At 50.8% G+C, this 27,202-nt stretch overlaps 1 protein-coding gene across 1 annotated transcript in view; it reads left to right on the forward strand.

The window, feature by feature from the left end:
• Nucleotides 1–452: 452 nt before the first annotated feature.
• Nucleotides 453–27,202, forward strand: part of STAT1 (signal transducer and activator of transcription 1) — a 64,839-nt gene continuing 38,089 nt past the window's right edge. The window contains exons 1-6 of the mRNA XM_075002006.1: nucleotides 453–543; nucleotides 5,591–5,719; nucleotides 7,139–7,283; nucleotides 8,740–8,838; nucleotides 17,377–17,466; nucleotides 25,905–25,983. Coding sequence (XP_074858107.1) covers nucleotides 5,592–5,719; nucleotides 7,139–7,283; nucleotides 8,740–8,838; nucleotides 17,377–17,466; nucleotides 25,905–25,983 — 541 coding nt within the window. The 5' untranslated portion in view covers nucleotides 453–543; nucleotide 5,591. The remainder of the gene's footprint in view (nucleotides 544–5,590; nucleotides 5,720–7,138; nucleotides 7,284–8,739; nucleotides 8,839–17,376; nucleotides 17,467–25,904; nucleotides 25,984–27,202) is intronic.

Raw genomic sequence — 27,202 nt, forward strand, 5'->3', positions numbered from 1 at the left:
GGAGTGGAGTAGGGTGGGGGGCTCTGGGAGGTGGGGTGAACACTGAAGCGGGGCAGTGGGGGCGCTCTGTGACATGGGGTGGGGAGAGTGCTGTGGGTGGGCTGAATGCTGTGGAGCACAGGTGGGGTGGGGTGGGGGAGGGCACTGTCGGGTGGGGCGCTCTGTGACATGGGGTGGGGAGAGTGCTGTGGAGCACAGGTGGGGGAGGGCACTGTCAGGTGGGGCGCTCTGTGAGATGGGGTGAGGGCTGGGGGGGGGGGGCTCTCTCCAAGGTGGCGCTGTGGAGCGCGGGCCGGACAACAGCGCGCTCCGAGAAGGGTATACGAGCAGGGAGGACAGAGCGCTTGCCGGAACAGCATGACGTCGGAAGCAGCTCAGCGTGGATTGGCTGCGGCTCCGCGCTGGCCCGCCCCGCGGCTCGGGATTGGGCCGGGCTCTGGCCGCACGGCCGCCGCTTCGCTGCTGCAGCCGGTTCGGTTTTGGTTTGCCGGCGGCGCGCAGCGGAGCGGTGGCAGCGGCCTGCAGCCTCCTTTCGGCGGTCGGGTGAGTGAGCGAGCGCCGCAGCCTGGGCGCCCGGCGGAGCGCGCTGGGGCAGGGACACCCCGAGATGGAAGTGGCCGGGGAGCGAGGGGGGATGTGCCGCGCCCGGGACCCTGCCTCGCTCCGGCCTTCGCCACAAGGTCCCTTCCTGCCCGTGACCTGAGCCGTGGCCCCGCTGACACCCGCCTCCCGCCAGGGTAACGCTGCTCCCGGCCCCACCAGCCGGAGTCTCCGCTAGGTGGGGACACCGCTAAGCAGCCGAGCGGGAGAGCCGCAGCTGCGTGCGAAGCAGGATGGGCGACGGGTCTTGCCGGCCCCCGTGAGCTACCAGCTTACCGTGTGGAGGGGACGAGCCCCCCGTGAGCCCCACGCTTCCGTCTGACGTACTGTTCACCTGCTACTGCAAATTACGTGCACCTCATTCCCGGCAGACCCCTCGTGAGCAGGCGGGCTCGGTCCAAGGCCCAATGACTGCTGTTTAAACCGGTCCTAGCGGAAATACCAAGCAGCCCTATGGCACTGCAGAGACCAGCACGTTTATTAGATCATGAGCTTTCATGGGTTAATCTGTATGTTCACAACACAAAAAAGCAGTCCTGCGGCACTTTAAAGGCTAACAAAACAACGTGTTAGGTGACGAGTATCAGGGGGGAGCCGTGTTAGTCTGCATCTTCAAGAACAACACGAAGTCCTGTGGCACCTGATAGACTAACAGATATTTCAGAGCATAAGATTTTGGGGGAGGAGACCCACTTTATCAGGTGCATGAGTCTGAAGCAGTGAGTCTGGCCCAGGAAAGCTCATCACCTAATAAATCATTTTGTTAGCCTTTAAAGTGATAGCAGACTGCTTTTTTCATGGTTTAGTAATTGTTAGTCTCTAAAGTGCCATTTGTGAAGCTACAGACTAACAAGTCTACATTTCTGGGACTGTCCTGCAACCCCAATATCTATGCACCAGCTTCACAAAGAATTTCGCTGACTGGATGCACAGCCACAGATCCAGTGGCCATTTCTAAGAGCCAAACCTCTCCTCAGATCAGAGGAGAAATCCCAGCTCTTGTACATGGAAATGCTGAGCCTTCTCCTTTGCCTGGCAAGGTAGTGGGAGCAAGAACAAAAGAGCTGCTGATCTGTATAGTATTCTTGCCTGCCAGTGGCTGTGGATGCCTTAGCTAACGGGCTAAGAAGAGAGAGGGAGATTTCAGACATGGAAGGTGACTTGTAAATGGCATCACAGATCCTGTATTTGGAGAGGGATATAAGAAAACACAAAGAAGCTGCTCCTTTATAGTACTGTACCTTCCCACCTCTTTCGATTCCTCAGATGTGTAGTGTTGGGAGGGAGAGAGCTCAGCAGTTTGAGCATTGGCTGGCTAAACCCTGGAGTTGTGAATTCAATCTTTCAGGATGCCATTTAGGGATCCGGAGCAAAAAGAGTTTAAAAAAAAATGTCAGGGAAGGTGATAGGACAGGGGACTCCCCTTGATGACCTTGGAACAGGGTGACCAAACGTCCAGTATTGGGAGGGATGGTTCTGCATTTGGGACACCAAAAAGGCATCCCAACTTATTTTTTAAAAGGGAGGAACAGTCCCATATTTAGGTCCTTGGAGGTTAGGGGTGGGGGTGGGAGTGCCCATGGCTGCCAATTTCCTGGGATTCGGGGGCCGGGTGTGCCCCAGGCCACATCTTTCCCAGCATTCTGGGGCGGAGAATGCCCCCGGCTGATGCTTTCCTGGGACTCCGGGGCCAGGAGCGCCCCGGGGCCACCACCTCCCCGGGGCAGGGAGAGGGGGCGGGGATGGCCAGTTGCCTGGGACTTGGAGCAGCCAGGAGGAGCTGCCCCCACCCCCATATTTCCCGTCTTGTTTTTGGGATGGGGAGATATGGTCGCACTACCTCAGAAGGTCTCTTCCAGTTTTATGAGGTATAGTTCCATGTATTATATTATCACCTGTTTCCTCCAGGACTCAAGGTTCTTTAATACTATGTCCCTTTCCTAAGAAATACACACAGAGGGGTACAAGTTGGTCCCAAGACTTTAGGAGGGCATAATGAAGGAACATAGCATAAAAATATAGCATGAAAAATGTAATGGAAAGACATGGGATACTTGCTTACCCTTTCAAAGACAACATGTACGATTAGAGAAATCACTTTTAGAGGGACTTAGGAACCTAAGTATCTTTAAAATCTAAGTCAGAAGGGACCATTACAATCTTGTAACCTTACACTACAGGCAATGGAGTTTTGCCAAGTAATTCTGGCCATGATCCTGTAATTTCTGGTTGTACCAGAGCAGAGAGAGACTGAGGCTCACATGCTGCAAGTAGCTCTTTTCTCTCTCTCCTTTGGCTCTCTGCGGCAGGTGGTATTAAAACACTGTGAATTAATTATTAACCACTGAGGGTGCTTTTTCTGTGGTATTAAACAAAGTAGGTTAGACAAACATCTGTTAGGGAGATGCTTAGTTCTGCAGGGAGTGCAGGGGCTAGACTCCCGAAATCCTTTTCAGTTGTAAGAGTTTATTACCCAGTTGTAGTTGATAAAATATCTGGTCAGTTACTTTGCTGTAAGAATAACTTCATACAAACACACAGTACTTTTTTTTGTGCTGGTACTTGCCAGTACAGAGTACCGATACCTTGGCAGCCCCCGCCACGGGATCCCCAGCCAGGTGGTGCGGGGAACTCTCTCCTACTCGAGCTGTTCAGTATTCCCCGAGTGTTTGGGCGGCTGCCCAGGAGAGATTCAGGTGCTGCCTAGCTGATTAGCAGAATGCCCACAGTGGCACACATCAGCAGCTTGTGTTTCTACTGGTGGGGCACATCCACGCATGCCTTGGCACACATAACAAAATTTATTCCACACATGGATGGAAAAAAATTAGAGGGAACATTGGAGCTGTTCCACTTTGTGTGAATGAATTAAATATGTATTGGGTCAGAGAAAAGACTGGCTCTAGGACTTGCAGATTACCTGGGATACGCAAGGCCCCGCATCTAGTTCTTTTTCCAGATCAGGCAGAGCAAGGACTTGAGACCCTAACCAATGGAATACTGGCTCTTATAGGGTAGACCTGTCTCATTCCTTTTCTCTTGCCTCAAATACCATTCTGTACCCAAGAAAACTTTGTCAAAACTCTCACTTTCCTGGAAAACAAAAAAGCACTCCAGTAACACTTTAAAGACTAACAAAATAATTTATTAGGTGATGAGCTTTAGTGGGACAGACCCACTTCTTCAGACCATAGCCATACCAGAACAGACTCAATATTTAAGGCACAGAGAACCAAAAGTAGTAATCAAGGTTGACAAATCAGAAAAATATTATCAAGGTGAGCAAATCAGAGAGTAGAGGGGCAGAAGTAGGGGGGAGGAGTCAAGAATTAGATAAAGCCAATATGCAGAAGAGCCCCTATAATGACCTCAGAAATCCCCATCCTGGTTCAAACAACATGTTAATGTGTCAAATTTGAATGTAAAAGAGAGTTCAGCAGCCTGTCTTTCCAAACTTGTCAGAATTCCTCTTCAGTAAGACACAGACTTTCAGGTCATTAACAGAATGGCCCACTCCATTAAAGTGCTGACCGACAGGTTTGTGAATCAGGAGTATTTTTATGTCTGTTTTATGCGTATTAATTCTTTGTCTAAGAGTTTGAAGTCTGTCCAATATACAAAGCACCTGGGCATTGTTGGCACATGATGGCATATATGATGATAGTTGAGGACATGAGAATGTGCTTGTGAATATGTGAATAACCTGGTTAGGTCCAGTGATGGTATCTCCAGAATAGATATGTGGACAAAGTTGGCAATGGGCTTTGTTGCAAGGAAAAGTTCCAGGACTGGTGACTGTTTTCCTGGAAAACATTTGGCTACAATTGCTTGGCATTTTCTAATAAAAACAGTTGTCAAAAAATTCTTGACCAGGTCTCCTGTGAACCCAGGCACTCTGTATAGCAGGCAAATACCAGCCTGCAGACTTGATCTGTTCCTCCACGGTTACTCCCTGGCTGGCCCCCACCTCTATATTTACGTGTGCCTCCACAGGTACCTGGTGATTGCCGCTCTTGTTGGCTGTGGATCACTGTTAGCAGCCAGTCGGAGTGGGAGAAAGCTGCATCCCTGGAAGGTTGCTGCTTTTTTATTTCTCAGTGCTGCTGTATAGTAATGCAATTGCTCTGTGGCTCATATGTTGTCGCATGCCATGGACACGCTCACTCAAGGTGAGCTGACTGAGGAGTTAGCTCCAATCTAGTTAACTCAGACATCTGCATTGAAGGCATAAGCATAGTGTTCATGATGGGAGGAAGCAGGCAGAATTGCTTCATATTTTTCCATTTAAAGGGGTCCCATCCAGTTTTCAGTATCAAGTTAAAAGTTGTTTCAAATGCTACACCTGCACTTGAGTGCACTGACCATTTGTATGGATTTGCAGTGACGTTTGTCTTTCTCCTGAACTAAAACTCATGCACAGATAGGGAAATTGAATGTGAGACCTCAGTCTTGAATATGCAATGCTCAGGCAGCCTGCTGGTCCTGCGCAGAGCTCCCGTGTAAGGTTTAGGAGTGCAGAGGGGAGACAGTGAAATGTCTTGAGAAGTGCTGTCAAAAGCACAAAGTTAACAATCTGGGCAGAGATCGCTGATTACTTTGCTATATCAATCTTAAATGTTAATTATAATAAGGAGAAAAGTGATTTTTTTTAAAGTTGATTCTCCATTAAATTATGTAAATTTTACATATTCTCCTGTGCGTCATACACTTACCCAGAGATGACTGAGAAAGGGTGTTTATTACCATTGCAAAATAAATAGGCAAATTTTTCTGGAAGCTTTTGGAAATTTCAGAAAAATCCAAGTACAAAACATTTCTCTTTTTTTTTGTCAAAAAATTGAAAATTTACTATGCAAATTGTTTTCCTCTCAAAATTTAGTTTAAATAATAATTTTCCTTAAAATGGTCTACTGTAAAATATGTCTTGGAATGTAATTGTGAATAAGATTTGTGTGATTTTTATTAATCCTTGTTCTTCTTGATTTCACAGAATGGCACAGTGGTACCAGTTGCAGCAACTTGATTCCAAATTCTTGGAGCAAGTACATCAGCTGTATGATGACAGCTTTCCCATGGAAATCAGACAGTATCTGGCACAATGGCTGGAAAATCAAGACTGGTGAGAACAAAGTGCTGTCATGTAAATAAAATTTGCCATTAAATGATTTAACTCTGCGGTGTGCAATATATTCGCTACTCACCACATGTGGCGAATAGGGCACTGCGTTGTGGCAAATGCATGTAAACCTAACTCACAAGAAATAATTCTTTGAATTTGTCACATGTGCTCAAGACAATTAGCATAGGCGCAATGCAGTGGTTGGCCTGCGAGCCAGTGGGGAGCCCCTGCAAGCACTGATGCCACGTGCACTGAAAAGGAGCACTGCAGGGCATGGCAAGGATGGGGGTTTGGTATCACACCCTCTAATGCATGGGGACAGCGCCGCTGTCTGTGTGCTACTCGCAGGAAAAACTGGAACTGCACCACTCCCAGCCGTGCTGGCGGGGGGTGGTTGTTACAGGCTATGCAGGGTTCAGAGCCTTCCCATAGTTAACCTTTCTTTGCTGCAACGAGCCATGTTGCTGTACTTGTGTCTGCAATTATTACGTCATCTCACAGTTTCGTGTGAATTCAAAGGCCAGAAGGTATTTGTTTTTCTAATATTATTTAATGAAGTTTTGTATAATATAATGGGGTAAATAATAAAGTTTTATGTACTATAATGTAGCTAATATGGAAAGATGACAACAGTAAGTGTGGCAAGCTTTGCATTCCCTTTGGACACCACTAATTTAACCAGTGAGACCTTTGAAAGATATGGTGCCAGGTTCTGGCCCTGTGAACGTGCCGATGGTTCTTATGGATAACCACTATGCATGCACAACTAAGAACAGGGTTACCGGTATTGTATGATAACAGCAAGAAGCCACTTAGGGCAGTAAATTTTTGTGAGAATGGCTATTGGGCGATGGGAGCAGATATTTAGTTTGCCTGTATGGCTACTAGTCCCTGTTTCCCATGGACTCTCTTCTAGCACTTACCAGTCTCATCTGGGGTTGGCAGCTCAAGGGGGAACAACTGCTTCTCTGGTTTGTTTGTCCACCGGGGGGAGATGGATGGTTATTCATAAGATGAGATAGGGATCAGCATTTCAGTTTCATCTCCACTAGCCAAAATATTGCTAAAATCTCTAGGGAATATCTTTTGTGGAGCTACATTAACAAGCAAATTAATAGATCTCAATTCCAACGCCTTAGTATCGTGGTAATTAGGGGAAAATACGTGTGCAAATACACAAATATTGCAAGAGTAACCCTAGAAAAGAAAGCAAAGAAAGTATTATCCATTTGAGAAGAGAATGAAGGAATAGAAGGGTTACAGAGAGTATAGCTGAATAAAATCTACAGGTGCCAATTCAGTACATTTGAGAACTAAGACCAGCACCTGGGAGCGGGGAAGCATTCACTTACCTTGCTAAAATAAAAAATATAAATTTTATAGCTGCATTTAAAATTAAACATACTTTAAATATCCTAGGGAACACGCTGCCAACAATGTTTCGTTTGCTACGGTACTGTTCCATGGCCTCCTCTCACAGTTAGATGATCAGTTCAGTCGATTTTTAATAGAAAACAACTTTTTGTTGCAACACAACATAAGGAAAAGCAAACGTAACCTTCAGGTAGGTGTATAACTTGTTTAGATTCACATAGGCATGTTTCTGTCATTTTACTAGACTCTTACTTTATTCAAGAGATATTCTTCTAGCTTAAATATTAGCAAATTCATAGTTATACCCCTTCTGAAGTTTTTTTTCCCTTAACATTTGTGAATGGTACATGTAACTGCTGACTACTATACTAGTTTCAAGAAATGATTTTTCTTTTCTGTTTGTATCTGTTTTTGCGGGGGGATATGCAGCAACAGAAGAAGAAATATTTTTCCAAAGACATTATGGGGCCACAAAAAGGTCATGTCTACACTAGCCAAAAACTTCGAAATGGCCATGCAAATGGCCATTTCGAAGTTTACTAATGAAGCGCTGAAATACATATTCAGTGCCTCATTAGCATGCGAGCGGCCGTGGCACTTTGAAATTGATGTGGCTCGCCGCCGCGCGGCTCATCCAGATGGGGCTCCTTTTCGAAAGGACCCCATCTGGACAAGCCGCGTCAATTTCGAAGTGCTGCAGCCGCCCGCATGCTAATGAGGCACTGAATATGTATTTCAGCACTTCATTTGTAAACTTCGAAATGGCCATTTGCATGGCCATTTCGAAGTTTTTGGCTAGTGTAGACACAGCCAAAGAGAACGTGTCCTGTACATGTTCTGTTCCAGGCTCTATAGGATTATACCAAAGAAACCAAAAGTGTTTTATGCTATGTCAAGGATCAAATAACATATTAGTCTCCAATAAAGTCAGCCAGAGGCTGTAGCTGTTTAAGTACTTTGTTATAAAGAGTAAAAGCTATAGTACTATGGACAGAGAAACATGACAGGACATTAAAGAATGTGGACATGGGGGATTTTATTAGTGGATTCGCTGGGTGCAGTGTTTCCCCTCTGCTCCTGTCACCTAACCTCTTTCCTTCCACAGAGCTCCAGCTATTGCAGAACAGTGCTCTGTAGTGTAGTAGGTAGGGTGTCCTGTTCATCCAATCTTAGGATGGAGCAGCTACCTGTTTGTCTTGCTATCTTGCCATTGGCTGCATCCAAGCGCTTTGTACACACTCAATGATAGGGTTAGATTTGTGCCGAGTGCTAACTGGGTTTATAAGCAGCAAGGAGCTTTCCACCATGTGCTCCTGAGCAGGACACAGTAGGTGCAAGAACCCTGCAAAACTACTACCTACAGCTGTACTAAACTTCCTGAAAGTGGGTGGGGAGTGGCCTTTGAAGGGGTTGAGGGGGCTTTGCTTTCTTGATAAGGTTGACACAGCAGTTATGCCTCCTGTTGTTCTAGGGACACTGTGCCTGACCCAGTAGCTCCTGCTGTGGTAGTGTATGTACATGCCACATCTTGGCTCACCTACAGCTGCCATATTCTAAGTTTTTTTTGCCCAGTGGTTTTATCAGAGATGAGAACTGGAATGGCTGGTGTGTGCTAATAATGACTATTTTTAATGCTCTGAAATCAGGATCATTTTCAAGAAGACCCAATACAAATGGCAATGACAATCTGCAACTGTCTGAAGGAAGAGAGGAAAATATTGAGCAGTGCGCAGTTGTCCGACCAGGTAATCTCTTCTCTCTTTCTAGCAGCTGAAGTCAGAGCCACCCAAACACAGTGAGAGACCGAAAGCAGAAGCATATGCATGTTCTCCTCTTTCCTTCACCTCCTGTTTTTAAAAAAGGAAGCTTGATCTGGTTTGTCACAAACATCCACCACACAAGATGTGGCTTCTTTTAAACTGTTTGCTTGTCTAGGCATAGCTTAAAGAAAAAGGAAGTCAGCTACACCCTAGGAGGGAATTCAAGGCCTTGGCTGCCTTTGTAGTCATGAGCTAGGTGAAACTTATGAAAAGAAGCCAGATGTTAACATTTCTAAACTGGATTTTACATACTAGGCTCACATTTAGTTTCAGTTAAGCTAAACATAAGTATAATATGCAGTTATACCATTGGTATGGTAAAGAGAATTTAAACAACCTTCTCAGGTTTTATAATGACTCACCTGTAAGATCTGTTTTTACCTTTTCAGCATTTCCAGCATTGGTGGGATTTTAGCCTGCTTCCTTTCTGCAGCTTACCACTCAACCTGCTCTGTGGTGACCACCTGATCCTTCTTAGTGTTCTGTAGCTTGCACTATGATCTTGATGCAACAGTATTATTTTTGATTTGCTCTTTAAATATTTCCTTACCACCTTGTGTTTTCACTGGAGTGAGCCCATTAAATAAGTAAAAAAGTTTACAGGAGCTAGAGCAGGGGTCAGCAACCCCTGGAATGGGTGCCAAAAGTGGTACATGAGCCAGTTTTCAAAGGCACGTGAGGCAGGAGCTCAGCCCTGTCCCTCCTTCCCCATGCAGCGGAGAGCTTTCTCAAAGTCGTGTCACCTGTAGATTACAAAGTGCCAGCTAACGGTACCAACCAGTGCTACCAACCACCACCTAAATGGTAAAGCTCTGCCTCTCAATGTATTTATTAATGAAGCTGTTGTAAGTAGGACTATTAGTGACTTTAAAAAGTATCTCTGGCACTCAGACAGTACATAGAGGTCAAGAGGTCAAATTTTGGCACTCCGCCTCAGAAAGGGTGCTAACCCCTGAACTAGAGTATTCTTTCTTCACCTGTTACAGTAAATCTTGTTTTATTTCTACCTTTTTTTTTTTTTTTTTTCCCCCTGAGAGTAGCCACACTTTTTGGTAACTGAGATTTTTAAAAACATGTCCCAACACACTTGGCACAAACTTCATACTGCAGAAAGTAGCACCTCAAATTTATACAGTAATAGATTAATCACAGCTAAGTACTTTGGTATTACAATGTACTGGGATGGGACAGTTTTGGACTGTAAGTTATACAGATGCAGAAAGTCACTGTGATAACATTCAAAGAGCTGTAGGTCATTGTAGGAAGTCCTAGACTGCCCGGCCCTTGGCCTAGGGTGGTCGGCAACCAAAGAGGGGTTACAACACCGGCCCGCACTCAGTTGGGGCGGTCAGCAGTTCAAGTGCAATACAATACAGGCCCCAGCCCCTCAGTCCAGGGCGGGGCAGCAGTTCACAATGGCAGTGCAAGCCCAGCCCAGCCCTCAGTCCAGGGCGGGGCAGGAATTCACAATGGCAGTACAAGCCCAGCCCAGCCCTCAGTCCAGGGCAGGGCAGCAGTTCAAAATAGCAGTACAAGCCCAGCCCAGCCCTCAGTCCAGGGCGGGGCAGGAGTTCACAATGGCAATACAAGCCCAGCCCAGCCCTCAGTCCAGGGTGGGGCAGCAGTTCACAATAGTAATACAATTCCGGCCCAGCCCTCAGTCCAGGGCAGGCAGCAGTTCACAAGGGGTTTAAGCACAGGCCCAGCGCAGGCTGGCCCTGTCAAGGAGGGGGTAGGGGGTCTCCGCCGGCGTGAGAGCCCTGGCAGGTCTGGGAAGTCCGGGTAGTCCCCCTGGGGCATCTGGATTCGGGGTTGTTCGGAGCCGCTGGGGGCTTGCTCCTCTGGCCTGGCCGGGCAGCGACAGGCCCTCTCAACTTGGCGCTGGGGAGCTCAGGCAGGCGCGTCCTCCCTGCCCGGAGGCCCAGCCTTTAATGAGCCCTGAGCCCCGCCCTGGGCTCTTCTAGCTCTGGGCTCTGCCCTCTGAGGGGCGGGCCTCTGGTATCCTGGCTCCGGGCCCGCCCACCAGGGCCTCTTTGCAGCCTCATCTGCCTCTGAGTCTGCAGGAGGCCATACTGACTCACTACAGTCATAAAGCCAAAATGTAAACCTTCCAAGCACACAGGAAAGTCCCTTACCATATCTCAAATCACAGAAACAATAGGCAGGTAGCTTTAAGAGTCTGACTTAAAGGGACTTTTGACAAATTTATGGGATCATATACTTCATGAAAAACTGGTAATAACTGCACAAAACAGTAGTTGTTGCAGCGTATGTTATGTAAAACTCTCCTACAGTCTGAAGTGCTTCACTAGTACAGATGCTTGTGTACTGCTCAACGGAGAAGCAACCTGTCCTTCATGTATCTTGGCTTTTTAATAGAATTAACTATTAAAGCGATATTGTTGGATTCAGTTTCAAGTGATTGTGTCTGTGATGGGTTGGATCACAGAAATTCACTAGGGCCTGTCCCGCCCCGAGTGCACTGATCAAGCCCTTTGGAGCTCCCCACCATTCTGTGCCGCTGGGCCGGAAGCTCTGGTCTCCTCCAGCCAAAGCACAAAACTGCCAATAACTGCCCTGCTGCCGAGCAACACAGATGCCCCTGACAGCATCCTGGAACCCAACCCCTCAAAAGAGACAAAAACCGCAAGTAAATCCATTTGACCTTATTAAAATTTCTATAGCGAGAATGCTCATAAGGATGTCCACTCCCTTTATCGATGAAAGAAAGATATGCACTGTGCTTGCTTCCATTAGGTAACAGTTATTTACACTGAGCTTGATAAAAAAACAAGAGGGATTTTATTAAGTAGGGTTTGAGTGATTGCAAACAAAAACACACGGATCAAAGTAGGTTACAATAAACAAACATAAATAAACAAAACGTGCCAGTGAATTCGAGTACACTAAGAAACTTGTTGCATGCAAATTCTTACTTTAAGCAGTTGTTTCTATCTCAGGCCAGAGTTGGTCTTTTTCTGACCTGGGCCCAGTAGCTTTGCCTTTACCCTCTCACTACAGTTGTCTGTTAACAGGTCTCTTCCTGTGTCTCCTCGGAGAGTGTGGAGGCGATTTCAAAGGCCAGCTGTGGACAGAAAAGTCTGATTGATTGCACTCCATTCTTTAAACAGATTTTTCCCTGGGGGACTGGGAGGAGGGAAGGGGATGACCCTTTGTTCAGTCTCCCCTCCCCCTGGAAATATGCCAGATTGAAGTTGGATTCTGCTATCATTGACTATAGTCACATATCTTCTTTGGACCAGCCACAGTTTGGGCTTACAGGAGAAATAAAATCAGTCACAGGTCATTGGTTTGGCTACTGAGCCATTAAGTTCCTGAAGTATCCCTAATGGCTCTCATTAGCACATTTAGAATTAAAAATGAGTTCACACTACATATTTCTAATTTCACATACTGGAATGATGCATACCCAAAAACAGAATATACAGATTCAGCAGACTAACTTAAAAATGTTATGTTTTGTTACCTATTTTGCATAAAGCATCGAGTTATACATATTCATAAGCCAATTTTCATAAAACATAGGGGCCCCATGGCAGCCACCTAAGATATCTTGCTTTATATTGTAGAAGTGCAAAAATTCAACTGTGCAGCAATGTGTATGGGTTTTTTTGTACATATGCCTGCCCTGTTCTTGCTATTCACTGTGTATGCATATGTTACAAGTCCAACATAAGTATCAGCTCTTTAGTAAAAAATATCTGGCCTTCTCTACTGTTACATTTACTTATATTAAGTCAGAAACATGTATAAAAAATAATAAAATTATTGCTTCTCAAAAATGATATAAAGTACAATGTATCAGCCAAAAGGCAGTTTATGTATTTTCACACAAACTCCAATCCCTTTTCCTTATGACAGCCTTTCCCATTTCCAGTTATTTAAAGCTAATTCTTTGACTATAATATATATAACAATTTCTCATGAGCCATCAGAATATCACAGGAGCTTGTATTAATCAAAACAGAAAAAATAACGATGGCTACGTCTACACGGGGATGCTACATCGAAATAGCTTATTTTGATGTAGCGAAATCGAAATAAGCTATTTCAATGAATAGCGTCTACACGTCCTCCAGGGGTGGTGCCATCGACGTTCAACAGCGACGTTGGGCAGCACTACATCGAAGTAGGCACTGCAGGGGAGCGTCTACACACCAAAGCGGCCCAAATCGAAATAAGGGTGCCAGGACCAGCTGCAGACAGGGTCACAGGGCGGACTAGCACTTCCTGGGCAACAGCAAGCCGCTCCCTTAAAGGGCCCCTCCCAGACACACGCGGTCTGCAGAGCCACAAGCACGCACACCCCATGTAAGCAGCATGGACCCCCAGCAGCAGCCAGAGGTCCACACACCCGCCCCTGCCAGAGCAGTGCTTGCCCTGCTTAGTGCCATGCAGGAGGCAGCTGACCATCTTTTATTTGAGGAAGATGAGCTGCCCCCAGGGGATGAGGAAGCAGCCCCAGACCTTGCTGCCCTCCCAGCCTCCCCGCCTCCCCCCGCCGCACACGCCACTGGCTGTGGACATACCCCACGAGCACGGACTGGTGGGAGCGGCTGGTGCTGGGTGAGTGGGACAACGACCGCTGGCTCTGGAATTTCCAGATGAGCTGGCAGACATTCCTGGAGCTCTGCCAGTGGCTCACACCTCCCTTACGGCACCAGGACACCTCCATGCGACGTGCCCTCAGCGTCGAGAAATGGGTCAGCATCGCTGTCTGGCAGCTGTCTGGCAGTGGCCACTGCCAATCCGTAGGGCAGCAGTTCGGCGTGGGCAAGGCCACTGTTGGGGCTGTCCTCATGGAGGTAAGAGGACCCGGGTGGGGGGGAAGCCCAGGAGGGGAGCCCTCAGGGAGAGGGCCAGACGCACTCTGCACACCCCTCACCAGTGCTCTCTCATGTCCTTTCCCTGCAGGTCGTCCACGCAATCAATGCACTGCTTCTCCACAGGCTCGTGTGGCTTGGGGACCCGGATGCCGCCATCGTGGGGTTTGCCAGCCTGGGCTTCCCAAATTCCCAGCCGTGCCCCGGAGCACAGCGGAGGACGCTTCCTCAATAGGAAGGGATACCATTCGGTGGTCCTCCAGGCCTTGGTGGACAGCCGGGGCCGCTTCCTGGACATTTATGTTGGCTGGCCTGGCAGCACCCACGACGCCTGGGTGTTCAGAAATTCGGGCCTGTGCCGCCGGCTGGAGGTGGGGACCTACATCCCCCAGCGGGAGATCCTTGTGGGGGACACCACCATGCCCCTGTGCATCGTCGCAGACGTGGCGTACCCCCTCCGGCCCTGGCTCATGCACCCCTATATGGGCGATGTCACAGCCAGCCAGGAGCAGTTAAACACACGCTTGCACCACGTGCTGCAGGTGGTCAAGCGCACTTTCGGCCGCCTCAAAGGGCGCTGGAGGTGTCTCCTCACCCACCTGGATGCAGGCCTCACCAACATCCCCCAGGTTGTGGGTGCGTGCAGTGCACTCCACAACCTGGTGGGGAGCAAGGGAGAGGCCTTCTTCCAGGGCTGGGCTGTGGAGGCTGGCAGGGCCGACATCCAGCCACCCGCTGCCCCCAGTTGCCAGGTCGACCCTGAGGGGATCCGGGTCCGGGAGGCCCTGCGGGCCCATTTTGACCAGGCTGCGGGGTGAACGCTGGCAGGGCCAGCTGCGGGTGAGCCACCCACTGCACCCCCTCCCATCCTCCACAACACTCCCTGCCCCCACGCCCACACCATAGAGCACCCGAGAGCGCACACCCCCACACTTTTCTTTGAAATAAATGGAAATGTTGCTTCAAACAAAACAGTTCAACCTTATTATTAACAGAAGAAAAGGGGGGAACTATGTACATGGGGGGGGCAGCTACTAAAACGGGTCCAACAAAAACTATTTACAAATGGAATATGTACAAAGGGGGGGGCCACGTCCTCAGCTCCACACCCTAATGTCCAGCGCCCGGTGTTGGGGGGCATGACCCACGTCTCGGCCGGAGCCCTGGTCGAGGCTGGGTGGGGGCCGGGAGAACCGGCAAATATGGCCGGCCGGTGTCCGCAGGTCCGTGGTCCCCCTCGGCGGCAGGCACCAGGGTGGCAGATGGTGGAGGGATGGCGGGCAGAGCGGCGGGGGGGTACAGGTGCTGCGCAATGTGGTCGAATGTGCGCATGAAGGTCCCCCAAGCCTCCTGGCACCACGCCAGCGCTCGCTCCTGGAGCTCTAGCCGCCTCTCCTGCACCCGCAGGCGCTGCTCCGACACCTCCAGCTGATGGCGGAGGGTCGCGAGCAGCTGGGGGTCCGTGGCCGTCCGCGGGTGGCTCCTCTGTAGGCCTTGTCCTGGGGCTGGTCGGTGCTCTGCCGAGGGGCTGGCCTGCTGGGATGGCCCTGGTAGGCTCTCCGGGACCACGGACACCTCACCGGTGCTCTCTGGGCCCTCCGATGGTGCAGCTGCGGAACACAGGGGGGAGCAAGAGTGGAGACAGCCGTTAGGGTGGGCCCTGACCCTTGGCCCTTGTTCCCCAACCCCTCTGCTGCTGGTTCCCCATCCCCGACCCCGGAGATGATGCTGCTGCTGATGGGTGTCCTCCGCCCCCGGGGGACCTTAGGTTCCGCTCCCCCCATCCCCAGGGATGGGGCATGGCACTGTCCTGCTGCGGGGCAGGGGCTGATGCACTCTTTTGAGGGACATGGCACTGCTGTCCTTGGGGCCATGGTCATCTGGGCATGTGGAGGGCCCTGGTCATGTCTCTTGTCCCCGCCCCTTAACCCCGGGGGCGTGCACCAGGCAGGGTACATACCTGATGGTCCGCTCCCACGATCGGGGGACACCCATTGGGCGGACACCCTGCTGGAGCTGTGGGACGGGAGGGCAATGCGGAGCCCCCTGTCGCTGGAGGACTCCCCCTCTTCCTCCTCCAGCGTCCGAGGGGTGGGCTTCTGGGGGGGCCCCTGGGGTGCAAGGCTTGCCTCTGGGGCGGACTCCGTCTCCAGGGTGTGCTGGGGCTCGTTGGCCGAGGTGTCAAGAGTGGACAGGGGGAGGAGGTGTACCGGGGGCCCGGGATGGACCTGAGCTCCCTGTAAAAGGGGCAAGTGGCGGGGGTGGCCCCAGATTGGCTGGCCACGTCCCGGGCCCAGGCATAACCCTGCCGCAGCTCCTTGAACTTACTCCTGACGTGGTCAGGAGTGTGGGCAGGGTGACCCCAGGCAGCCAGGCCCTCTGCCAGCCGAGAGAATGCATCCGCATTCCGCCTCTTGCTCCCCATTACCTGGAGCACCTCCTCCTCGCTCCAGAGCCCCAGCAGGTCCCGGATCTCAGCCTCCATCCAGGAGGGGCCCCGCTGCCTCTTCCCTGGCTGGCTTCCAGCCTGGGAGCCCTGGCTCCCCTTGGGGGGGTGTCCTGAGGGTGCTTGGGGGGCTGGCTGGCTGCCATGGGGTGCAGGATGGTGGCTTGGGGCTGCTGAGGTCCATGCAGGCTGGGCATGTGGCAGTGCTGCTGCCTGCACGAGCTCTCAGTTTCCTGCACAGGAAGTAAGGGGGCGGGGAGCTTTAAGGGGCTGCTGCACGTGGCAACCATAGAGCTCAGGGGCTGGAGAGAGCGTCTCTCAACCCCTCAGCTGATGGCTGCCATGGAGGACCCCGCTATTTTGATGTTGTGGGACGTGGATCGTCTACACGTGCCCTACTTCAATGTTCAACGTCGAAGGAGGGCGCTATTCCCATCTCCTGTTGGGGATAGCGACTTAAGAACATAAGAACGGCCATACTGGGTCAGACCAAAGGTCCATCCAGCCCAGCATCCCATCTGCTGACGGTGGCCAATGCCAGGTGCCCCAGAGAAGGAGAACAGAAGACAACGATCAAGTGATTTATCTCCTGCCATCCATCTCCTGCCCTTGTACTGAAGGCTAGGGGCACCATACTCTATCTCTGGCTAATAGCCATTTATGGACCTAACCTGCAAAAATTTATCAAGCTCTTTTTTAAACCCTAATAGAGTGCTGGCCTTCACAGCCTCCTCCGGCAAGGAGTTCCACAGGTTGACTGTGCGCTGTGTGAAGAAAAATTTCCTTTTATTAGTTTTGAACCTACTACCCATCAATTTCATTTGGTGTCCCCTAGTTCTTGTATTATGGGAAAAGGTAAATAATTTTTCTATATTCACTTTCTCCACACCATTCATGATTTTATATACCTCTATCATATCGCCCCTCAATCGCCTCTTTTCCAAACTGAAAAGTCCCAGTCTCTCTAGCCTCTCCCCATATGGGACCCATTCCAAGCCCCTAATCATCTTAGTCGCCCTTTTCTGAACCTTTTCTAATGCCAATATATCTTTTTTGAGGTGAGGAGACCACCTCAAGTCTTGCCGCCTTACGTCAATTTCAACTTCGAAGTAACTGGCTTGTGTAAACGCGGCTAACAGTTGTCTTTGTTTTTGTTGTCCTTTTCTACTGCAGATGCAAGTGGGGAACATACAAAATACTGTAATGCTGGACAAACAGAAGGAGCTTGATATGAAAGTCAGGAGTGTGAAGAACAATGTTGTGGTAAGTACAGTAAACCCTTGAGTCACACAGGGGTTGTGTTCTACAACCTCCACCTAACTCAAAATTTCATGCAAGCAGCCAGGAAAGTGACCAGAATGGCAGGGATTTGGGAATTAGGGGGCAGTCTGGTTCCAAGCTCCCCACTGCTTACGGGACCCGAGAAAGTGACTGGTCATGGCTGGTCAGTTTTCTGGTTCTCCTAAGCAGCAGGGAGCTGGGAACCAAACAGCAGCCTGGTTCCCAACTGCCCTGCACCGGCAGGAACCAGGAAACTGACTGGCTATGAGCTGGTCAGTTTCCCAGATCCTGCAACCAGCGGAATGCTGGGGACCAGGCAGCAGCCTGGCTCCCAGCTCCCCTCCCCTTGCAGAGCCGGGAAACTGACCAGGGCAGCAGCCTTGGTCTGTTTCCTGGCTCTAGCCAGTGGAGGGAAGCTGGGAACCAGGGACAGGCTGTTTCATGGATCTCCTCCACTCCTTGGAGCCAGGAAACTGACCAGCTGCTGCTGTGGTCAGTTTCTCAACTCTGCAGGTGGAGGGGAGCCGGGATCCAGACTGTTACCTGGTTCCCAACTCCCACTGCTGTGTGGACCAGGAAACCACTCCTGTCAGCGGCGGCAGCCAAGAGTCAGGCTGCCAACCCTGACAGGAGCAGTTTTCCCCGCTTGTCAGGGACAGCAACGTGACTCTTGCTGCCGCCACTGACAAGTGCGGCTGCCTCCCCTGTAGGAGCAGTTCTTCTTCGAGTGTCCCCGTGGGTGCTCCACAATAGGTGTCGGGCTTGCCCGGCGCCGCAGATCGGATCTTCCAAGCAGTTTCTGCCGGACCGCGCATGCGCCGGCGCGCGCCGCTCCCTTGCGCGCTCCTGGCCATGTGTGCAATCCGGTCCCCGCCAGTTCCTCTTAACCGCCGTCGGCTGCAGACGGAATCCGAACTAGGCTAAGGCCAAGTAGCGTATTCAATGACTTTAACTGTTTTTCTTTAAAGTTTTTCAAGTACTTAGGCTACTGCAAGTTAGCCGGTTGTTATTTTTGCAAAAAAAAAAAACAAAAAAAAACAAAAGCAACAAACAAACTACAAGCGGGACAGCTTCAATCCAGTCCCAGTAACAAGCGCCGGAGGCCAGGAGCATAGGGCCATCAGCCCTCCTGCTGCGGCAGGCCATCGGAAGGGGAAAACAGCACAGAGAAGGTGCTAAGTACCCGTTTAACAACTGAAAGACTCACCAACAATGTCCTCTTCAGGATTTAAAAAATGTGAGTCCTGCCGAGAGGCGATGCCAGCGTCTGATGGGCACAGTCTATGCATAAGGTGCCTTGGGGAGTCCCATGTTGCACAGAAATGCTCCTTCTGTGCTAAATTAACAGCCAGAGCAAGGAGAGACAGGGAGATGCGGCTTGAAATGCTGCTTTTTGATAAGGCCCTCCAGCCAGACGTGTCGGAGCGGCCGCAGCAGGAGGGACCCTCCGGGGCCCATAAAAGGAAAGCTGCCTCCCTCACCCCATCAGCGCAAAAACGGAGGAAAGCCTCCCCAGCCCGATCCCTGCTGGCAGCAACAGCGAGCGGGACGGGAGGAGCGAGCAGCCCCCAGCCGCAGCAACAGCTGATCGGCGGCGGCACGGAGAGCCACGTGGAAGCGGCTCAGCCTCCGATAATCAGCCAGCCGCCCCGCACCGCAGGCAGGGTGGTGGCTAAACAAGCGCCGGTACCGGCGGCACCGCAGGCAGCGGCACCGACCCCCGGGGAACCGGCGGTGCAGAGCGCGCAGGCACGCAGCCTGTAGGCACCGAAGGACACCGCACGTGCGGCACCGCCTTCGAGCGTGCCTAGCACGGTGCGGACGGGGCCGGGATCCCCTGTGCGTCAGGGGGCGGAGTTACCTCCTCCAGGGAGGGGGAAGGCTGCACACAAGAGGAGGCATTGCAGCCCCTCTCCGGACAGGGCTGTGGAGTTGCTTTCTCACAGCCCTCCGCTTATGTTGCAGACTCCAGCCAGAAGGCAGGGGTCCCCCCTAGCCTACCCGGAGCCCCCTTCTCCATTTTTGCAACTAGCCTCACCCTGGCTGGGACCACCTTCACCCTTCCTGGGGTTTGAACCGCTGGACTATTATGCAAAATCGCTCTCTCCAGTGTCTCGACGATCTCCCTCCCCCAGACGCAGAGGGTATGCACCAAGGGAGTGGTCTAGGTCACCTTCCCAAGAACAGTGCCTATACTGCCATGGTCGCCCCTACCACGCGGGGCATAGACACCATCGGCAATCTACTAGGGAAAGATCCCCACAGACGATCTCGTACCCCCGAGGGCAATTGCGACCGGGGACAGAGACTCAAGCATCTCGGGGGGACTGGTTATGGAACCCCGAGATTTTCCCTCGCAAACCTCTAGCGAGAGGGTGTACCATCACCAGCAGGAACCGGAAGGGTCCAGAGAGACGTACCCCAGCGGTTCCTCGCTCTCCTCCCCGGACGAGGCCACGGCCCCGGGGGACGTCCATCCTCCGGACGATCTCAAACAGTTTCAAGAGCTGTTTAAGAGGGTGGCCTTCACGCAAGGCATCCAGACAGCAGAGGTGCAAGAGAAACACCATAAGCTCCTCAAAAATTTGAGACCTCCGGCCTCCTCCAGAGTAGCAATACCGCTTGATGAAGCGATCTTAGAGTCCGCCACTACGATATGGCAGACCCCTGCGACTATTCCGCCTGTCCAAAAGAGAGCGGATAAGAAATACTTCGTGCCGGCGAAGGGCATGGAGTTCCTGTTCAGCCACCCACAGCCAAATTCCTTGGTGGTGGAGTCGTCGCAACAAAGATCAAAGACATCTCAATTCAGGACAGGGGGAACAGACAAAGATGCCAAGAAGCTAGAGCTGTTCGGCAGAAAGGTCTACTCCTCCTCCACTTTAACGTTGCGAATGGCAAATTACGCAGCGCACTTAGCGAACCACAATTTCGACAACTATTCCAGGTTAACCTCCCTCATGGACTCGCTTCCAGAGGACAAAAAGCCGGTGCTCAAGGCCATAGTGCAAGAAGGCTACGCGGCCTCGAGGACGGGAGTTCAGATCGCCCTGGACGTTGCGGACACAGCAGCACATTCCACAGCAACGGCAGTGGTGATGCGAAGGGAGTCCTGGCTCCAGACTTCGGGTATACCGAGGGATCTGCAGGCGAAGATAGTTGACCTTCCTTTCGACTCGCAGAAGCTGTTTGCTGAATCAACTGACTCGGTCCTTCATTCCAGTAAAGATTCAAGAGCCACACTCAGGACCCTGGGGATTTACACCCCTCCATACACAAAGAAAAGGTACTACCCTCAACAAAGACGGTACCAGTACCAGCAACAGCGCCCCCAGTACCACAGGGGTTACGAGCAAGGGCGACATCAACAGCACCAGCAGTACAGAACTCCCAGGCGACGTTCACAACAGAGCCGTGCGTCCTCGGGGCGGGGCCAAAGGCCACAAGTTTGACATACAGATCCAGGGCTGCGCCATCACTACCATCGCACAAGGTCATCCGAAGCGACTATTCCACCATCGCCTCCGACCATTCTACGACCAGTGGCAAAGGATCACCACAGACAAATGGGTGCTGGAGATCATAGCCACGGGGTACGCCATCCCCTTCCAGTCACTCCCACCGTCTCGACCTCCACCCAAGCCCCACCTCCAGGAGGCCTCCCATGTAGCGAGGCTCAGGCAGGAGGTGGACCATCTCATGCTCATAGGGGCAGTGGAAAGAGTGCCGGAGCAACTGCAAGGGAAAGGGTTCTACTCGAGGTACTTCCTCACGGAGAAAAAGACAGGAGGCTGGAGGCCCATCTTAGACCTTCGCGGCCTCAACAGGTACCTGCGCAAGCAACGTTTTCGGATGACCACAATCGCCTCCATCCTTACAGCACTGGACGATGGAGACTGGTTCGCAGCCCTCGATTTACAAGACGCGTACTTCCACATAACTATCCATCCAGCTCACCGGCGATTCCTCCGGTTCATGGTAGGCAACGAACACTTCCAATACAAGGTCCTACCGTTTGGCCTCTCCTCAGCCCCCAGAGTCTTCACCAAGACCTTGGCAGTGGTGTCAGCCTACCTGCACAGACGGGGTATTTATTTTCCCGTATCTGGACAACTGCCTGCTCAAAGGGGCCTCGAAGGGGGAGGTTCTGCGCATGATACATGTCACAGCAAACACGTTCTCTTCACTTGGCCTGGTTATCAATCTGGCAAAATCAAAAATAGACCCCACACAGGACATAGAGTTCATAGGGGCTCGCATAAACTCGATTACAGCGAGAGTTTATCTACCAGAGGCTTGCTTTCGGGCCATCGGCTCCCTCGTGCAGGTCATCACCTTCAGCCCTACGGTGCCGGTCTTGACGTGCTTGCAGCTGCTGGGCCACATGGCAGCGGCGACGTTCGTAGTGCAGAACGCCAGGTTACACATGCGCAGCATGCAGCACTGGCTGGCGAGTGTATACAAACCGGCAGTACACACCGTTCACAGGGTGGTGTCGCCCACAGCTGGGGTGCGCAAATCCCTACAATGGTGGGTAAACCCCAGGAACCTGCTAACAGGGGTACCCTTCCACCAGCCACAAATATCGGTTTTTCTCACTACAGATGCCTCCCTCATAGGGTGGGGAGCGCACATGGGCGAAGAGGTGACTCAAGGACTGTGGTTACCCACGGAACAGTCACTACACATAAATATACTGGAGCTCAGAGCAGTGTTCAATGCCTGCAGACACTTTCGAGACCACATACAAGGCAAAGTCGTCGGGATCAGTACGGACAATACCTCCACCATGTTTTATATAAACAGGCAAGGAGGAGCTCGATCCCGTGCCTTATGCGCGGAAACAATCCGCTTATGGAACTGGTGCATCGCCAACAATATAATCTTGAAAGCCTCATACTTGCCGGGTGCGCACAATGTGAAGGCAGACCAGCTGAGCAGGCGTTTTGCGCTCACACACGAGTGGCAGATCCATCCCGATCTGCTACGGCCGATTTTCCACGCATGGGGTTTTCCCCAAATAGACCTGTTTGCCACTCAGCACAACAAGAAGTGCCCACGATTCTGCTCCAGGGCAGGACTGGGATGGGGGTCCCTGGGGGACGTGTTCGCGATCCCGTGGAGAGGCCCCCTGCTTTATGCGTTTCCTCCCACAGTGCTGATCCACAAAGTCTTGCAGAAAGCCAGGAGGAAAAAGGCCCGGATGATCCTGATAGTCCCAACGTGGGATCGACAACAATGGTTCCCCCTACTCCTGCGCATGTCGGACCGTCCACCGATGCCTCTTCCGGTGGCGCCGGATCTGCTCACGCAAGCCAAGGGGTCCATAGTGCACCCGCACCCCCAAAGCCTGCGACTGCAAGCGTGGTTAATCCATGGCTCAGCTCCCTAGAGAGCACATGCACAGTAGAAGTACAGCAAGTCCTAGAAAGTAGCAGGAGGACTTCCACCAGGAAGACCTACAAGCAAAAATGGACTCGCTTCACGGCTTGGTGTTCTACCAAACAGCTGGCCCCCCTTTTGGTGCCTATACCTACAATACTAGAGTATTTACTGGACCTCAAGAGAGGAGGACTCTCGCTATCCTCGTTGAAGGTCCACCTTGCCGCCATCTCGGCGTTCAGACATGAGGAGGAAGGGCATACTGTGTTCGCCCACCCTATTGTTACCAGGTTCCTCAAAGGGTTGGTAAACCTATACCCCCCTCGGAAATCGATTCCACCTTCGTGGAACTTGGACCTGGTGCTTACCACGCTAATGGGACCACCGTTCGAGCCCTTGGCCACGGTTCCCCTCCGCCTCCTTACAATAAAGACGACCTTTCTTCTTGCAATTACGTCAGCTCGTAGGGTGAGCAAGCTCGCGGCAGTCATGGCAACGCCACCCTGCACTGTTTTTTCCAAGGAGGCGGTAACCATATGGCTGCATCCAGCCTTTGTTCCCAAAGTTTCTTCCGAGTTTCACATTAACGAACCTATTGTTCTGCCCTCGTTTTATCCAAAGCCTCATAACTCCAACGAAGAGGCGCGCCTACACCTCCTGGACGTGAGGAGGGCGCTAGCCTTCTACGTAGACAGGACCAAGTCCTTCCGGAAAACGGATAGACTCCTAGTCTCCCTCGCTCCCAAATCGAAAGGAGAAGGTCTCTCCTCGCAGAGAATCTCAAAGCACATTGTATCCTGCATAAAAATGTGCTATGAGCTCAAAAAGACTCCTTTATCGGCCACTCCCAGGGCTCATTCCACTAGGGCGGTGGCAGCATCAACAGCCTTTTTCAAGGGCGTTGCGTTAAAAGACATTTGCAGAGCGGCGACCTGGTCATCCTACGACACCTTCGCCAAACATTACGCCCTTCACAGGGTATTCCAAGAGGATACCCGTCTCTCTGCAGCGGTCCTCTCGGGGACAAGCTGCACATAATCCGATTACCCACCTCCTATCTTGGGTTACTGCTGGGTAGTCACCTATTGTGGAGCACCCACGGGGACACTCGAAGAAGAAAGAAAAGTTACTCACCGTAGTAACGGTGGTTCTTCGAGATGTGTCCCCGTGGGTGCTCCACTACCCGCCCATCCTCCGCGCTTCGGATCTCTGTTAGTGTTTTGCAGGGGCACCCGAGGCGGTTGGTCGAGGAACTGGCGGGGACCGGATCGCGCACATGGCCAGGAGCGCGCAAGGGAGCGGCGCGCGCCGGCGCATGCGCAGTCCGACAGAAACTGCTTGGAAGATCCGATCTGCGGCGCCGGGCAAGCCCGACACCTATTGTGGAGCACCCACGGGGACACATCTCGAAGAACCACCATTACTACGGTGAGTAACTTTTCTTTTTCTGCTGCTGTTGGGGGCGGCAGCCGTGGGTCAGGTTTCCCTGCTCCTGTCCAGGGCAGCAACTGCGTTAACCTGGGGCAGTTGTGCATATCATGAGGGTTTACTTTAAAAGTCAAAGTGGAAACTAGGCTTAGCTTAGAGATCTATGTTTATTTTCCTAATAACAGGAACATAATTTCAGTGTTGAAGTTGTGAGAGGGCAGTATGTTTGTTTTCAGCTTTTTGCCATCAGTAAAATACTTTAGTACTGTACCTAATTGCCATTCAATGGGACTGAGATGTAGGTTATGCAAAATGCCTGTCATGCAGTGGCTGAGATCAAATTTTTAGTTTAGGCTTGTTTATAGCATGTAAGGCGTCCCAAACTTCAAAATACAGGAGGAGAAGGTCTTAAAATTGGGTGGAGATACATATATAGCTGACAGTCTTAAGCGACACTGTAGAAGAAAGGTGTGTTGAGAGAGCATATGTAGGGGGTGCTTTTTTTGTGTTTAAAAAAAAAGGTGGGGGGAACAAGTGCTCAGCCAGCTCCCTGCACCTCTTTTCAGCCAATCCTGCGGTAGGGGCTGCTGAGGTGTCGGTACTCAATACCAACAAGTACTAGCACAAAAAGAAAAGCACTGTAAAGTCTACTAACAAAAACTATTAGAAGCCAGATGATCAGCCCATATAAATGAGACCTGGAACTAGGGCTTTCCCTCCACATGTTATTTTTTCCTAAATAACATCTTAATCTTGATCAGTAACACTCTGTAGGACCAGCCCTGTAGTCCCATTGTGTCCAGCCAGTTCAAAAGCAGAAGACATTACAATGGCTGCTGCTATAGCAAACTATCCACATTATTCCGAAAATATGATTATTGTTCAAGCCAACTAGCCACACTCAACTGGCCAAGTAGCCACATGTGGCTAGTGTGTTGGACACCACAGCTGAAGTCCTTCCTCTGGAGCTATGTCTACACTGCAGGGTTTTTCAGAAGTAACTTATTTCCACGTTAGAATGTGGAAATAAGTTATTTCTGAAAATCGTATTCACGCTGCAAGGGCATTTCAAAATGGAGCATTCACATTTGAGAGCTGATATTTCTAAGTCATAATTACCTCTGCCTAGTACACACTGAGTCAATTTCAAAATTGAAAGCAAAGGGGCGGGGGTGGTCAGCGAAAGTCATTTGTTTTGGTGGGGTTACTATTTCCAGTTACCAGAATAGCAAGTTTTAATGTGGCCACAAAAAAATTAAATCGCGTAGACAAGCCGATTTTTCTGAAAGTTTTGCTGGGTGAGAGCTGAAGGCTCACAGTCAATTTACACTTATTAAAATGGCATTCGCTGGCCAAATTCTTTTTTCATGCAGTTCATGGATTCTTGTCTCATTGACATGCAGGGCTATGCAAGGTCAGGATTTAGCCCTATCTTTTAACAAGTGTCCTTTCCATAGGCATAGAAGGCAGTGATTAATTTGGGAATTTTTCTTACTGCTGTCTTTTTGCTGTCTCTGTGTATCTGGTACCATACAGTTGCCAATCAGTAAAAGTTTGAAATGACTAAGTCTGTTTGCTAACTGCATTTTACAAATGTTGTTGTTCTGTAGGAAGTAGAACAAGACATCAAGACTCTAGAGGATGTGCAAGATGAATATGACTTTAAATGCAAAACATTACAGAACAGAGGTGAGATTTCTCCATAAGAAATCTGAAGTACAGTACATAAAAAATTCTACCTGTTTGTACCAGAAATCAGGATGTAGAGGGGATGAGGTGATGCAAATGGTGAAGGTAATGTTACTTATCTTGCCTTCTTGTGGTGTGAAAATTCATCTGTAATTCATGAAAATATTTCACCTCAAAATGCCCACCTTAACATAATATTAGAAAATCTCTTTGTTAATACTAGTCTAAATGTTCTTTTGCTCTTTGCTTTGTTACTACAAGTAGAGTAAACCCTTGAGTTATGTGGGAGTTGCATTCCTGCAACCCCTGTGTAATTCAAATGTTCATGGAAGTCAGGGCGGAAGACGGGAACCAGGCTGTAGCCTGGTTCCTGGCTCCCCTGGGCTTGCAAGAGCTCGGAAACTGACCCGCCCACCAGGGCGGGTCAGTTTCCTGGCTCCCAGGGTGGCAGGGAGATGGGAACCAAGTGACAGCCTGGTTTCCAGCTCCTTGCTGCTTTCAGGATCTGGGAAACTGATCAGCTCGTGGCTGGTCAGTTTCCTGGTTCCTGCTAGTGCAGGGCAGCCAGGAACCAGGCTGCCCCTTGATTCCCAGCTTCCCACTGCTTGGGGGACCTGGGAAACTGACCAGCTGCTGCCCTGGTCAGTTTTCCAGCTCTGCAAGCAGAGGGGAGCCAGGAGCCAGCCTGCCGCTTGGTTTCCAGCTCAGCTTGCCCGCAGCTTGTGGGACCTGAGAAACTGACCAGCATACCAGGGCTGCTCAGTTTCCTGGCTGCTTCATTCTGCCTTCCCCCAGTGGCACCGCTGTCAGGCTGACAGCCCTGCAGCTGGGGGAAGGCAGGGAGAAGGGGCTCTTAGCTGTGGGCAGGTAAGCAGGCAAAAAGCTTTCTCCCTGCCTTCCCCCAGTGGCACTGTTATCAGGCTGACAGCAGCATGTCAGGGAGAAGGGGCTCTGAGCCTGCCTAGCTGCCCACAGCTGGGCAGGCTGACAGCCCCAGAGCAGCTTCAAGTTGTGCTTAACTCACATTAAAGCAAGTTACGCGCAACTTGAAGCCGTGTATTTCGAGCATTTACTGTACAAACTCCAAAAACCCCATACATTTTGAGACAAGTCAGCTCTAGATCCAATCTCTGCAGCTTGGGTTTCTCCTTTTTATTGTGTATATGCTACATACATAATTAATTTTTATTAGGAAATTACCTTATAACCTTTGAGATAC

This window comes from Carettochelys insculpta, chromosome 8 (genome assembly GCF_033958435.1).
Source record: "Carettochelys insculpta isolate YL-2023 chromosome 8, ASM3395843v1, whole genome shotgun sequence".
In the NCBI taxonomy this organism is placed as follows: Eukaryota; Metazoa; Chordata; order Testudines; family Carettochelyidae; genus Carettochelys; species Carettochelys insculpta.